The sequence below is a fragment of the Schistocerca piceifrons genome, chromosome X (genome assembly GCF_021461385.2).
Source record: "Schistocerca piceifrons isolate TAMUIC-IGC-003096 chromosome X, iqSchPice1.1, whole genome shotgun sequence".
Classification (NCBI taxonomy): domain Eukaryota; kingdom Metazoa; phylum Arthropoda; class Insecta; order Orthoptera; family Acrididae; genus Schistocerca; species Schistocerca piceifrons.
The window spans coordinates 446171600-446188271 of record NC_060149.1 but is presented as its reverse complement, the minus strand read 5'-3'; the positions used below and the strand labels follow the sequence as shown (position 1 = coordinate 446188271).

Genomic DNA, 16672 nt, shown 5'->3' with positions numbered 1-16672 from the left:
TCGGCTCGTATTTTATGCTACATGTCAGTGTAATTTCCACAGCTGAATGCTTTCATTAAAAATAAATCCTCCGTTGAATTGTGGAGGCGAGCCAGTGAAGAATTTGTTGCCAGATCTATATTTATCTGCACCAGTTTATTTCATCAAACCATTGTTTATGGTGTTCCTATTTAGTTGGTATTTCTGCTGTTCCCAGTTGTCATTGTTGAAAGACAAGCTTTTCTTCAGGTGTGCACAACACTTTCAATGCTGTATTTATAAGATACAGTAGGTCTCTGTTTCACCAAAGATGAAACAGTTGGCTCTTCTTGAATGAAATGCATTTCTTTTAATGTGGGTCTAAGTGTGTAACCCATGTTAACATTTTGAATCTTTGTTCCATCAAAGATGAAATTTTTATTTATAAATAATAGATTACAATATTTGGCCATATTATCAGTCACTTATCTACCTGCCCCAAATAAAGAATCTTAAAGTATTGTTCGCTAGGTTTTTTACAGAGGGCATTCCACCTATAGTTACATTAAGTTTTGTTCATTTCTATGTAGGCCATGATGAATATTTATGGATATTAGGAGCTTTAATATCGGAGTATTTTAGAAAAGCAAAATTCTAGATCGGGGCCAGTTGTGTACGTTTGTGTTCTCTGCAACAGTGTTGCCAGTGCTCGCCATGAGGGTTGATGGGAAGGTAAGGGATGTGTGTGGTGCTGGGTTTTTGCAGCCAATGAGAGATCAGTGGACAGGCAATGTGTTTCAAAGTAATACAGGCACATTTTTGTGTCAGTATATCACAGCCTTCAAAATCATAACACATTAAAAAGAAACAATTATTTTGACAATTAAGATTATGAATGTAATTTTTATGAGTAAAACTATCATTTTCCAATGTAACCTTGGCCTCTGGCTAAGTTGTAGATCAGTCTAGCACTGCAACCTGATATTTTAGCTTTCGCATTTGTTGCTTTGCCAAATCACAACCCAGCTGTCACACACCAACCTAGTCATAATCTCGTGATTTGTGACATGTTCAGAGAAAAGTGTCAGATACCTATGACAGCAGTGAAGAAGAGTGATTTGTATTTCAGCACTAGAAATTCATTTTCTCACACCCATCATTGATCCCATGAAAGTACCATCCCAATGGATAAGCGAAACTGAAATGTTATTAACCTATGAGCAGCAGAGAAACATTGCCGTGACTGCCACTGGCCCTGATTGAGACTTCAGCCTTTTAGAAATGGTCCACTCTATAGGCTTTGTCCAATTGTTCCCATTATATTGTTCTTCCTCAATTTGTTCTCCTGTTTGGAGAGTACTGTATAACAGATTTATCACAGCAGTACTGTGTCGTGTTACATAGGTGAGTCAGCTTGAAATATTACAGGAATTAATGTGTGAACATTAGTCTTGGAATAAATATTCAACATTGTACTAGAGGCCAAGTGACACACACATACATTTTTAATAACTTTTAATCTCTATTAGTTTTAATGAGATCATTAGTAGGTAATTCATTAAATTGGTTCTCACCTAATGCAATAATTTTTGTGCTTTTAGTTCAGGCATTTGTCTAAAATGCTTTGGTAATACTGCCACTTCTTTTAATGCACAAGGGCACATCATGATAGTTCAGCATAAACTGAGATGGATAAAAATGCACTTACACTGCACATGTGGGGTAGTCGGTGACATTACTAGTTTGTATTTTGTAATTTCCTTTGACTGCAAATTAAGTTGGCTGGTATTTTGCTTAAGCTGTGCTATCACATCCTGACCTAACCAGAACCTTGGAAGTCATGACATGTGTAAAAACAGCCAAATGTTTGTGATGATCAAGATAATAAACTTGAGCAATTTCCATTGGGCACTGTGTGCTGTCAAATGATAAAAGATTATAAACTCCAGCAATTCCCATTGAGCACTATGCACTGTCACCCCATTGGCTGTAAGCAACAAGAAGTTGTCACCAGTACACAATCAAAGGGCCACACACACACACACACACACACACACACACACACACACACACACAGTAAGTGCACTTAAGCCACTGAAATGCGCATAAGTCAAGAAATTGTAAATATCCATGAGGGGAAAACATGGCACCATTGTGAAACGGTACTGCCTAAAGCCCTAAACTGTTGTTCACACTAAGACATCAGTGCAAGGCACACTTACAGTTAGTGTGCCTACAACAGTCCATGTGGGAGGAAGTATTGGATATTGAAATGCTGAACAGCATTTTAGTCATTGGGACACACCATACTTGAATCAAGTAACAGGAAGATACAGCAAGCAGATTACAATGACCTTAGTAATGACCAAGTCAAAGGGAGACTTAGAGGCTTACTACAGTCAGTGAGAGTTGGGTAAGAAGTTGAATGTTGCCTCTAGTGTTTCTTCATGGGTGTTGGCCATTGCAGGAGAAAAATTGGCGTGTGGCAATATGGCCATGATTGACAGTATCCTTCAGCCTGTTGCAGGGATTTTTACCTTGCCCAAGTGACTAGGCATGCAGTCTGTGCCACATGTTGTAGTCTAAATCTCACATGAGTCTTTGTGTCACACATCCTCATTCAGTTTGTGTATCATTGGCCTAAAGAGGTTCCTCTGTACATACACAAATGCACCATATGCGTCACTGAATGTGATGTTATGACTACTCTGAGTGGACCCAAGGAACATTGAAACGTTGTTTTGTCCACAGTTTAGCCAGGAGAGTGATTCTTATCATTTATTCGACTGTGATGGGTTGTAATCTTGTTGAAACGCGCGCGCGCGCGCGCGTGCGTGCGTGTGTGTGTGTGTGTGTGTGTGTGTGTGTGTGTGTGTGTGTGTGTGTGTGTGTGTGTGTGTGTGTGTGTGTGTGTGTGTGTGGGGGGGGGGGGGGTGGAAGCTTTGTTGGAAGCATTCGTTGCACTGTATATGTTGTACAACAGTGTTGCAACTGACCTTTGCACGTTATTTACTGCTGTTGTGCGTGCATCATGAACGTGGTGTATGTGAACTTGGTTCCCATATGCTGCATGGTAATGCCCAATCACACAAGTGGCAATTGATGCCAGCAGCTATGTGAGGCTCTTTGGAGACACCACAGTTGTGTGCAGGAAGCTGATATCATTAGAAACTTTGTATAAAATGCAGACATGCTAAGAGATCAGTGCCTGGTGCAAAGATTGGTAGCCAGCTGTAAAAATAAATAAATGTAGTGTGAGAGGACAGACGATACTGTTTAGCCAAGCAGTCAGTCACTTGAATTGGTTACAATCATAAAATATCCAAGATTTCCTGTCTAAATTGATTTAAAAGGGAATGACCAAATAAATCTAGCCATTGGCAAAGGCATAGCCTCATTTATTGGAAGAATCCAGAATGTAGTAATTCACATGTTTAAATAACCCTTATTTGACCAATTCTTGACAGTGGCTAGTTCACTGCACTTGCATTCAGGACGATGAGGGTTCAGATCTGCATCCAGCCATTCAGATTTAGGTTTGCCAGGATTTCCCTGAATCACTCCAGGTAATTGCCAGGATAGTTTCTCTGAAAGAGCATGGTCAGTTATAGTCCCCATCCTTAAAAAAATCTGTTTTTCATCTCTAATGACCTCTTTGTCGACTTGGTGTAAAACTGTCATCTTACTACCATTGTAACATTTCTTGAACATAATGTTGCAATCTGTGATACTTACCAAGCTGGAGTAACGGCGGTGATGGTCAAGATTCAAAGAAGAGCTGCACAACTAGTCATGGTTTTGTGATGGAAATTCTCAAAATGCAGTGGTACATATTAGTAGATAGATACAGCACAGCAATGGCAGTTTTACACAATGCAGGGAGCCCATATTAGAAAATGAGTCAAGACACACACTACTTTCTCCTACATGCTTCTTGCAAAATGACAGCACTGGAAATTTGACTGCATATCGAGGGGTGCAAGTAGTCTTTTTTCCACATTCCATCTGTGAATGGGAAAGGGGGGGGGGTGCTGGTGGACAGATAAACTATGTACTGTCCACCACAAACCATATGGCAGCTTGTCAAGTGTGGTCACCTGCTAGATCTAAGTCTAATTTACCGAATGTTCTGGGCTGATTGATTGCAACCATTGTGTTACCACTGTGGGGCATTTCTGACATTCCTCCCAATCCATGCTGGCTAGCCTGGGCTGCAATATGTGAAGTCATTGTTCATCCTATGACACAGGAAGGCAACATACGTGTAACACCACGTTCCTTTTTTTTATTTAATATGGGTGAGATTTTGTTCAGCAAGTGGTGTTCTTTTCAACAGAGAAAATGTTGTAATTCATAACTCGCATATCAGTTGCATGTGTATCAGCACAATTTTCTGCTGTATGCAGACATATGTCTGTTGACCCTGAAGTTGTGTTGGTATTTTCACCACTGTGCCTGCAGTTGTTCAGAGTTTTCTCAATTCACTGTGGATGTTCTATCTTCTCATTCTGCGTATTACAGGATTTTACTTGTTCATTTAAATTATGTTCAGTGTGATTCACCATTGGTTACAGTAATAAAGGCAGCATCACAGATGTAGTTTATGGGTTGATAATGGATCTAGTGACTAATATTTTCCATCACATTCAGTCATCCAGTGCTGATCAGTGTGTTCCATTTTCTTGTTACCTTATTACTTTTCATGAAAATCGATAGTCTCCTGTGTTTGGTTGCTTTTACGGATATTGAGTAAAACATCTTAGATGTAGCACCTATAGGTAAGTTAGGGAAACTAGTTTTAAGTGAAAAAATAACATAAAAATCACAGATCGAAAGCTCATGACAGCTGGCCATTTCAGTCTCTTCAATGAAGATGAATTTGCCTTAGTAGAAAACTCCATCAAGACACAATAAGTATTTTGTCCCAATCATTGATTCAATATTATTGCCAAGTCAAGGAAAAAAATCACTTTCATGTTACTGTAATGACAAACAATTACGTCTTGTCTGTCAAAAACATGAATTCAGTCACCAAAAGAAAGACTGGCACTGAAAAGCACCTAGTGTCCTGGCTGAAGAGGCTGTGGACTTGGTACCAAAAGAGGAATCCATTCACTCTTCTTTTTGAGAAAATTCTTTCAATATACATGGAATTTCACTTGTGTTGGGCTTCAAGTAGATATCTGAAAGGATGCACACTAACATAGTTGAAGGTAATCTGTATGCAAGACAGTGGGTAGTAACAGAAGAGGAGGTGGACATGGGAGAACTTTAGCCCTTCAGTCCACCTATTTATTACCAATACTTTGAGATGTCTTTCTTTCGACAATTCTGAAGATGTCACTGAATGGAAATGATAGTTTTGTTGATATGTAACAAAGATTATGTAAACATTTTTATTGATTGTCATGTGTATTTATATAGTAAATAAAATATTTCACCTGTTTTATATCACAGGTGATGTAACTTAATTTGGGCGCTTTTATTAAGTCTATAAATGTATAAAATTTATCGACATTGATGTCTGCCTCAGTAGCGCAGCAGTAGCGTTACTGCCTACCACACAAGGGGGCCCGGGTTCGATTCCCAACGTGGGACTGGGTATTGTTGGCAAGTCGCCAAAGTGGCACCAACTAAACAGGTGTGCAATACGGCGGTCGAACCCCGAAGGGGATATCCCGGCCAGTAAATGCCATATGTCCATTTTTTTCATTGACATTGATAATTGAGTAAGGAAAAGTACCTTGATGACATACATGATCAAAAAGATACAAAAAGGACTATTGAATTTTTTGTAAAAGTTCTAATAGGTCATTAAATATATCAAGAAAGGACCGAGTTACAGCACTTGGGCTCAAAGACGCTCATATGCAAGTTCTGCCCGTGAATGATTTTCTGGTGTTCCTTGTATTATTACTACAATGTGACCAGGGCAAATTTTATTGCACAATGCCCTGTCTTTCTTTGTAGATCTTGAAGAACCCTTAACTTGTGAAGATATAAATATTCACGACTCTCCGAAATTGTGACAGAGCCAGATGTTTTGGAAATGGTACTAATGTTGCTATTGCAGAATGAAATTTCATAGTCGCAATAAATGCCTCCAAAATTGCAATGAAACATCAGTTTTGTGTGTTCTAAATTCATGTGGTACAGTACATTGAACAGCAGACTTAGCCAGAGTATTCAGTTTCCTGCTTACAGTGCAGTACTTTCCATTTTCAGTGATTTTGTATTGTATTTTCAACCAGGTATACAAAATTTTATTTTCTGTTTCAGTGTTCGGCATGGTCATAACTGTTGGACAGGCAATAGTGTATGTTATGACTGGCATGTATGGTGATCCTTCAGAGATTGGTGCTGGCGTTTGCCTTTTGATCATAATTCAGCTTTTTGTTGCTGGTCTTATTGTTCTTCTGCTTGATGAGCTTCTGCAGAAAGGCTATGGACTTGGATCTGGAATTTCACTGTTCATTGCAACAAACATATGTGAAACAATTGTGTGGAAGGCATTCAGTCCAACTACTGTGAATACAGGTATGTAACAGTGTTGTAAAAGTGTTAACTTTAATTCTCTGTTAGTGTGCTGCAAGAAACATTTACTCTTGAATCCTTCAGTTCATTGAGGTAACAGTTATGCCATCTAAAGCAGAGGATACTTGCAACAGTACTTGTTAGTGTAACAGCCATTTATTTTTGTGTGTATTAATGAAATATTAGTATGTGTCCCCCCCCCCCACTTCCTCCCCCCCCCCCACTTCCTCCCCCCCCCCCCCCTCCCCATACTGTGTAAGTAACTTTTAATGTTGCTAATGGTGGAAGGAAAAGGTAAATATCATCTTGAAAGATGTAAATACCATATTATTAGTATTATCTGTATTAGACAAATGTATGTTTAACAGTTACTCTCTTCTTACTCCAGGACGTGGTACAGAATTTGAAGGTGCAGTGATTGCCCTGTTTCACTTACTGGCAACACGTCAGGACAAAGTGAGAGCCTTGAGGGAAGCATTCTATAGGCAGAATCTGCCGAACTTGATGAATCTGCTTGCAACTATTCTTGTTTTTGCCATTGTAATTTACTTCCAGGTATGAACTGTTCTGAAATAATGTTCTGTACAGTGTATGTTATTGCTAGCTAATTTATTTATTTATTTTTCAGTGAAGATAATTCCATGAAATATCTCAGCATTGAGTTTCAAATAAGCATTTTGATAAGTCTTTGCTGCTAGAATAGGACATTTTTGTGTGTTGCATTGTCATGTCAAAGTGTGTTTCCTTTTTTGTGGGTTGGGGTTGCATTACCAAACGTAAGTACAAAACACTTGTGAATAACTAAATTGTTAAAGGACAGTGGTAGAATTGACAGTAATGATTATCTTCCACATATTGTGAAATTTCAAAGTGGTCACATATTGGGAAGGTAATATGATATTCATGTCACTGTCTGAAATCGGTAGTCATGTTATTTAACGACACGTAATTGTACCTGTTATGAACTTATTCATTGCATAAATCTTCACGACTTCTTGAACTTTACACCATTATCAGTCAATGATGTTAAAAGTAATGTTTGCAACATTCTTGAAATCAAACTAACTGCAGAAAACTTTTGCACATCCATAACTAAAGAGGTCTTAGTGTTGAGTAATCATATTTAAGAGGGATTTGACAGTATCACTGATAAACTTTTGCTACTTTTGTTCAGTGCTTCATACTTAAATTTGGTTGATTGTCTTTTTTTTTTTTTTTGGAGTAGCATGGAGGTGTTATGTATGTATAATTCAGAAGTCTAGATGGAAGTTGATTTCTGTGGGGTAATTTTGGGAGATAATTATTTTGTCCCCACTTTACCCATAAGTAGTAAGTTAAGTTTCTCTGGTAATTCTTTTACTTGCATGGTTAGGAAGTGCAAATAGTGAATTTCACATTATATATATGGAATATTTATATGAAAGTTTAGAATGTCTGGATGGTGCACATTAACAAAAGATAGCATATAAAAATGAAACTTTTGAGGACTGTGGAGTATATGTTAGTGACAACTTCAAATAAGAATATCATGTGAGATGCAACCAGTAACTGCCAAATATATATATTTTTAGTAGTAAAATATTGTAGTACATCTCTGTGGTTAAGGGATTTCTCGCAAGAGAAACCAAAATGTTACTAAGTTGTCATTAAAATGTGACATGAGGTAATTAGTGTTAATAAAGCTGTTTCTTTGTCATTTTGATAAAATGACATTAATTTTCTGTAAGTATCACTATTAATTTACAAAAAGATTGGAATGTTAAATGCTGAATGGGAGCTGGAAGCTAAACATTCTTCAGTGCAAATTATGCACAAATATTAGTCCTAAATTGCAGTATTTTATATCATTTGAGCATTGTGGGGATGTGTGATGGAATTAAGGCTAGTGAAAAAAGTGAAATGTTCTTAAAACAAGCAATGCAGCTACAGGAATATTCTCATACTTTTAAAATTATTGGTTAACCTTACACAGGAACAGCATGTGGTGGTCCTGATAGTTCAGAAACATATTTAATTTTTAAAGTATATTTTACTCAAAGGAAGAAATTCTAAATGGCATACAAAAATCACAACATTTGACTTACCAAAATTTTTGTTCCTGACTTGCTAATGACTGTGAAGAGTGTATGGAAAGTGTGTTGATGATACCTTCAGGAGTACACTTCTTTTGCTGTGTCCAGTTGGTTTTACTGTGATAACATTCTGAGGTCTTGTCCACTCTTTTAGCAAGTTCTTCTGTTTATTTTCTGTCATTTTGTGTGATGCAACAAGTCTACAAAGACTGCAGTCAAAAGTTTTTGATCACCTGTCACAAATATGGATTTGTGGTTACAGTGGGAATTTCATTTTGATTATTCAATTGTATTCCCATCTGATAACAAAATATGGATAAACATGTAAAGACTAAGTGCCTCTGTGTATTTGACTGATTGTTCATCTAGAGGGGCACTGATGAGTATCCGCAACACTGACATGCCTTAACCTAAGATGGTGCCATTCAAATAGGCCTCATTCCTTCAGCCGTCTCTGTAACAATTACTTTGCATTAGTTTACAGTATGTTGTGTGCACGTAGCAGTGTGTTTGGATACCTGATCAGGTTCATACAATTATGCCTCCTAACGGGAAGGAAGCAAGAGATTGGAAATGTGCTGTAATTCTAGCCCTTCAGAAGGCTATTCCAGTAAGACACAAGCAACAAAAGTTAGTGTAGCCCAATCTAAAGAGGTGTGTGCGTTGCAGTGATGGAAGAAAACTGTTGCCCATGCATGTGTTTTGTTATCTGAAGGAAATACACCAAGAAAGATCATACAGGGAAGATCATTTCATGTGTGTACAGAGTAAACATCAGAGAACTTGTACTGCACCTGAAATTCGCAAAGAAGTGAATAGTATGCAAGCTGCTGCAATCTGTCTCAAGAGGGCAACACTGTCTTCATGAGCAAGGTTTAAAGGGTATAGCAGTAGAAAAGTCTTTACTATGTAAACTAAATAACATGAAACAATTGCAGTGGGCTTAGCAACATCAAATCTGGAGTGTGCAGAAATGTTTTTTCACAGATGAATTAAATTGAAGTATTTGTGGGCCATTGTCAAATATTTGTTCGTTGACTGACTGGAGAACATATGACGAGTAGTGTGTGATGCCACTGATGGAGCATGATGAGAGGTCGGCGATGGTCTGGGCATGTTTTGTACATCATAGTCAGTGGTCTAGTGAAAATTAATGGAACATTAAAGAAAGGAGGATATTACAGGATACTGATAAACAATGCTGTTCCATCTGGCAAGATCCTTGTTGGTCATGGGTTTGTTTTGCCGCAGGACAGTGATCCTCAACATGCTTCTCATTGTGAAAAGCATATTTCAGTAGAAAAGAGAAATGTGGGGAACTGAGGCACATGATTTGCCAAAGTCAGTCACCTGACGTAACCCTGTTGAGCTCTTGTGTGATGAAGGTGGTCATAAAATGGTCACCTAATGTTGAAGGTCTGTGGAATAACTTTGACATTTTGGATTGCAGTATCTTCAGAAACATTACAAAAGCTTAAATCCAGAATTCCTAGAATTTGTGCAGATTTTCTGAGGGACAAAGGATGGATTCTTTAGAGACTAAATCTATAACATATTGTGTTGTATGTAATGATAGAAGGAGAAAATATTTATTTCATTGGTCAGTGTAGTTTGTTTGGTGATGTGTTCATACATTTAAATGAAGCATACAGCTTCCTTTATGGGTGATTTAAAACTTTAGACTGGTAATGTATCTCACTTTAATATGTGATAATGTTTAACAAATATGACTTGTTAACACCTAATCAGTGTTGATGGTTTTGGCACTCTGCAGTGATTTTTAGTGGTTGTAGTACAATCTAACATTCATGATAAATTGGCGGATACTGCATCAGCACCTTGTGTAACATTGGTGTTTCTGCATACTACACATTTTCCTCATATCTGCAAAGTGTAATCAGAGAAACAAATGGCCGAACAATTACTGTATGCTTTCAGATGTTTTGCATGTTTGCAAAAGTATTGATCATGATTACCATTTGCTACTTTCAGTGAAGACCTGCTGTGATAATGAAATTTCACATTTCACTGGCTTAAAAAATTTAGATGAGTCGTAGTGTCATAATTGTTTTGCCAACTACTTATGTAGTGTGTGTTCTCAGCTGAAATATTACTGATGATATGTATGAATAGTAGTTTGTAGCTGGTTTCCTTATATCTTTTTACTTACTTACAGGGCTTCAGGGTGGATCTGCCAATAAAATCTGCTCGCTATAGAGGCCAGTACAGCAGCTACCCAATAAAGCTGTTTTATACATCAAACATTCCTATTATCTTGCAATCAGCTCTTGTTTCGAATCTCTATGTCATATCTCAGGTATGTTTCAAATGCTTGCCATGTGTGCAATAAACAAGAATTCATAGGCAAATAGTAGTGTTATAAAATGTTGTAACCAAAGCCAATGAAACAGACAGTAGCTACACATACTAATATTGTTGACTGTATCAAATGTAATAAGTAAAACTATTTTAACCTATTGCCTTAGTGGACTTAAAGTGTGTACTAGTGAAAACAATGAATATTTTGTCACAATTAAATAGTGTAGTGTGACAAAACTATCCGTTTTCTCTGCATACTAGTTTATACTTAATATTTAGTACATACTATTCTCATTTGTTCTTAATACAAAATGTGAAAATTTGTTATTAAGGTGTGGGCTAAAGTGTAAATTGGTGCAGTGCCATGCATGGTGGTGTTTCTCTACTGCTCATAGGTTTCACATAGCCAGTGGGAGGATAGTTTCATGTAACCAATGAGAGATGGGAAAAGATGCAATGCATTTCTAGTGCTGAAATTGAAACCATTCTTTTTGCTCTTGATTTGTGGCTTTGTACTTGGTGCTTCATGGTTTTCTTCTGTGTTACAGCTGCCAGTTGCTTCAAATGAAGGTTGTGTCGACAAAATGATCTGTAGTGTAGCCTTTGCTCTAGGTTGGGTTGAAATGTAATAATTTGTGCGTTGGTGATGTGAACAAGCAAAATGTGCGCGCGCACTCACGTGCGCGCACACACACACACACACACACACACACACACACACACACACACACACACACACACACACCCTTTCATTCCCATCAGCAGCTCTGGGACTGATCTAAACTTTCACCCAGGCTTGCATTTTTGTTGTAATTGGTCCTCAGTGAAAAGAAAACTCTGGAGGTACACAATTTTCATCAATGTATTGCAGTATCATTGATTGACATGAAACTGGACTGTAAAGAAGAGAGGCAGACTTTCAGATGAACCTTTATATGTACCTGCAAAGCATAGAAGTGAACTAAAACCAATAGAGGACATTGGATATGATTCTGTGGATCATTTACCATGCGTTGATTAGCAGAAATTGGCATATAGATGGAAAAAAATCCTGAGTGCAAAGCTAAAACACATACAATGTGCCAAACTCGAGCTCCATCTCTTAGAGCAAGAGGGCACAACTGCTTTCTACAATCCCATACAAAATACACTTTCCATGAAAAACCAGTGTCACCAGCACCATTTCATTTTTGTAAAGCTTTTTCTAATATACTTTCATAACTATTTCACAGGAGTATTATTTAAATGTTTCATTCCTTTTAAAAACAGGTGTCACAGTACACAATACAAAATTCTGAACACTAGGAAAAATTATACCTTGTCACAGTGTCCTCCGTAGTTGATGTGGATAATCCGGAACTTGGATTTGGATTGTCCAATTTTGGTTTCTGCTATACAAAACATTTCTTAAAGAGATGTTCTGCTTGGCTACCAAATTACAAAATGTTCATCCCAGAAGTGAAAAGAATGACTGAAAGGATTACTAAGATGCTGCAAAACCCTGAGTTCAAAAACCAATAATAGAATGTGGGAATGTGTTTGTGGTCAACACTCTCGTAAACAAGACGTCCTACGTCAGATCTGACTAACAAAATACTTCCACACTTACGTTGCCCCCAGTACTGCAGTCCAGCTGGGTTTGAGATGACCTGTGGTGGTGGAGCGGATGGGAGGTTGGGGGCTGTGGGGGGGGGAGGGGGGGGGAGAAGCAGCAAGGGAATGTGATTGCGATGTGGCACTCGTGAGCTCATTGTTGCTGGTGAGGGAGATTACGCGTGGCATAGTGGAGGTGTAGTTTGAAAGGAAAGTGAAAGGGGTATAGAACAGAGGAAGAGGAGGAAAGTGGAGAGGTAAGTGAATGTAGGTTAGTGAAGTGAGGCATATAGAGATAGATGGAAGTGGATATGGAATGGGCTAGCAGAGATTGAGGACAAGGGGATTTAGAGATCAGAGGGGTGTTTAAGGGCAATGCCCATCTACAAAATTCAGAAAAACTCGTAGAGGGGAGGATAGTATAGATCATTAATTATGTACTGAAGCTGAGCATATGTTCAGTGGCATGTTCTGCCACAGAGTAGGATATGACTGTGTTGTGACTGGAATAAGATATGCTAGTCGGGTGCAAAGAATAAGTCCCACACATGTCTTCCACATGGATATCGACATGTCACAAAGGTTTGGGATAAGGTATGGCATAAGGATGGATAAAGATACTTCATAGAGTGGAATGCATTGGGATAGGTGGGAAGGATGTTCATTTCAGAACTAAATCAAAGGTAGTAAAACTTCTGGTGGAAGATGGGGTGGTTATTCCAGCTGGGTAAATACTTGGTAAGGATGGGATTGCTCCTTTGAACTGTGGTATTGTCAAATGCTGGTAGATGTGTGTTGTGCGTTCCTTGTAGTTTTCTTTTCTCATTTGGAACTATGTGAAGACATCAATCCTGGTCCATCATGGAGTTTGTGATTCCCACATCACCAGAAGGGATTGGCAGTCACTTTGAACCTATGGTAGTTTCTTTTCCGACCCAATTTATTAATTATAAAATCTGTGTAATACTCATTTTGACCTTTCATGGCCACTCATAACTGTGATACTCATACTCGACGATGTTACACAAAAGAAGAAAACAAAGCAAAGAACCGTTTTGGAAAAAAGCAAAATCAAACATTTCAGCCAAGAAGCTCACCAATCACCATTCTGTTTAAGTCAGTATCAAAGCACTAAGTTTTAGTCTTCAAGCACTTAGGTGACAATCTTTAACATTGGTATGTTTAATATTTACAAGGAGAAAAACAAATACACTAATTTTGCCAAAAATGGATGCTATATTTTCAGGTCCCTAGGCATGAGGAATCTATTTGTTGCTTATGTTTGGAAAGTGGTGCTTACCTGAAAGGCTTTATTAAGACCTTCAGCAGTCTCTTGCATACTATGCTTGAATTTGATCACTACTGCATTTGACTTACAAAATTTAGGATTTGAAAATCCATGTGAGCTATTTACTCATTAAAATGGTATTTCACCCTTTGCTTTGTCTTGGTGTGTACAGTTGTATTGCATACTGATCTTTGCCATATTGATCAGACTGGCTGTTGTGTCTTAAATATGAAGTTGTTCCTACAACACAGTCATCTTATAGAGAGGTATGACATTTATATTCAGTCCAGTTCTAGTGATTTGTATTTTGTATTTATCCTCTTCCACAAGGTGCTCCTACACAGAATTGTCATAAAAGTAATTTTTTTTTTTTGAGTGAGTGCATTGCAAAAACTTCAAGTGGTTATTTCGATGCATTACACCATGAAACACAGGTCTCCTTTACTAGCTTTCAGAATTTGATACCAGGAATTTATTGTTGAAAGCGTAGTTTGTAAAGTGCAGCAGGTAAGCATTTTGGAGAACAAAATTTCTCCAGTGCACTGAACCCTGTAATTCTCTGCATTGAATTTGGTAAATTTAGATAGCTGGCAGGACAAATCTGCACTATAACATCCACTGTCCCTTTCTTGGCTGTAGAGAAATGAGTAGATTCATCCTTTTTCAGAGGTCTCTGTCATGCATCAAGAGGATGATCTGATTAATGCAGCAGAGTGGTTCTATTGACACCGTATGGAACTGTGTGGTATGTCAGTCCAGTTGAGGATGACTTTTGGATCTTTGGACAATGGAAGACAAACAACAAATGTTTCAGTGAAAAAACATATTGTGTGTAAACAAACTTCATTACACCCATTAAAACAGTGCCAGTCAATCTTGATACGACAATGTGGATGCCACAGCCCGTAACACCCAACATTCACGTCTCATGTTGCAGAATGATCTGCTTATGTGCTAGACTGTGTGTCTTACCTCGGAAGAATGTTTCTTGGTCCAAGACAAAAGGGAAGTTAGTTAAGGGGGCTTCTCCTTCTGAGATGATCAGTGTGAAGTTGGTTTCACCTGTGTTTTTCTGTAACTTTCCTAATTTAACAAGGGGATTTGAAATCATGTTTTCTGTGTTAACAGTATTCACATGCATCATCAACAGAATTCACCAGTTTTTACTGACAGTGTGTTACATTAGACTGCTGAATTAGATTTGCTGTGTGATGCAGAGAAGGTAGCAATTTCAAAACAGGCAGAGAAACCTGTTCATATATTGATTGGATGTGTGTAGTGTAATGCTTAGTAAGAATTTGACTGTATCAGGCAATTAAAGTGATATATTTTTGTGTTTGCTTATGTGCAAACAAGGCTATGGGGTATGAGGGGGTGCCAAGTGCTGCTTTGTCAAGAAGTATGCTATATCTAAAGAAATATTTTTTAATTCAATATCTTGTAGAATGGTGTGAACAACAGTTCTTGAAGTTAGAGTATGCTATGTCTTGTTTTTCCTCCACTAGTTGCTGAGAAACATTTTTTTCAGTCACCAGTGACGTAGGGTAACATGAAACCTGAAAGACGAAAAATAGTGGATCCACACTGTTGAGACATCTGATGACCATACTGAAACAGGGGGAAGAAATCTGAGAAGACCGATGGGCAGCTATGAGAGATGAAATAATGGAAGCAGTAGAGCATAAAATATGGAAAATGACAAGGCCCAGTAGAAAACCATCATAATATGACACATACTGAATTTCACAAAAGCAGAAAATATAAAGCTGAGATTGACAAAGTGCTTTAGAAACAGGCATGACTGTGTGAGAGATAATTATTGCCCATATGATTCAGAGCCCTTCAGAGAAAGAAGCAGCTGTATGAAAATAATGTGCTAAGAAGGTAAGCCAGTTCTAAGCAAAGAAGGTAAAGTTGTATAGTAGAACAAATATATAGAAGGGCCATAAAAGAAATGACCTTGTAGACAATATTATGGAGCTAGAAGTAGTACAGTGTGATTATAATTAAAGTTCATCTTCCAACCACTGTAGAAATAACACCATTGGTCACAATGACGTCAAATTGCAATGGAATATTATCGGAGATGGGGTAAAACGTATGGCAGGAGAAAAATAAAGAGTTACAAAATGTAGCAATAGATGGTGCTGTAAGCATCACAATTTAATAGTATTAGACTACAAATGTCAAATGAATCATACAACAATGCCTAAGCCATATGTTTTGACGTTAAACAAACTACTACTGCATGGGTGTACAGGTGTGATGCTGTTTGTTATCTAAGCCCATCCACCACAGCAAGGTCATACCACATCGGATGGTAAAATCAGTTTTTAATTGTCCTGAGGCCACAAACTGCATAAAAAGCATCAATCAAAATCAGATTGGATTATTAATTACCGTGTGACTGGCGCAAAACATGTTCAATATACTGTCCACTGCTTTCTGCAACAAATTGAAATCAAGACACAGCATGTTCCACAAATGATCGGAGTGTTTCCGGTGTCATGTTCAGAATGTGTTGCGCAATGCTTGCCTTCAATGCGGCTAAGTTTGCAATTGGAACACTGAACACAACACCTTTCAGATAGCCCCACAGCCAGAAGTCACACAGATTAAGATCAGGTGATAGGGATGGCCAGGCTGTAGGAAAATGGCAGCCAATAATTTTAGCATTTCCGAAATAGCACTACAACTGCAGCTTAACTGGATTTGCAATATGTGGAGGTGTGCCATCTTGCATAAAAATGATCCCATTCACACATCCACACTGTTAGAGAGCTGGAATGACGTGGTTGCGCAAAAGATACAAATAGTGCTTACCAGTGACAGTACAGGTAACAGGACCGGAAGCACCTCTCTCTTTGAAAAAATATGCCCGTATGATAATTGATGCCGTAAACGTGCA

The 16672-nt window shown here is 38.1% G+C and overlaps 1 protein-coding gene across 1 annotated transcript in view; it reads left to right on the top strand.

Annotated features, from left to right (window-relative positions):
* Positions 1-16672, top strand: part of LOC124723230 (protein transport protein Sec61 subunit alpha) — a 47138-nt gene that overhangs the window by 14963 nt on the left and 15503 nt on the right. The window contains exons 5-7 of the mRNA XM_047248420.1: positions 6238-6495; positions 6881-7047; positions 10741-10881. Of these exons, the coding sequence (XP_047104376.1) occupies positions 6238-6495; positions 6881-7047; positions 10741-10881 (566 nt within the window). The remainder of the gene's footprint in view (positions 1-6237; positions 6496-6880; positions 7048-10740; positions 10882-16672) is intronic.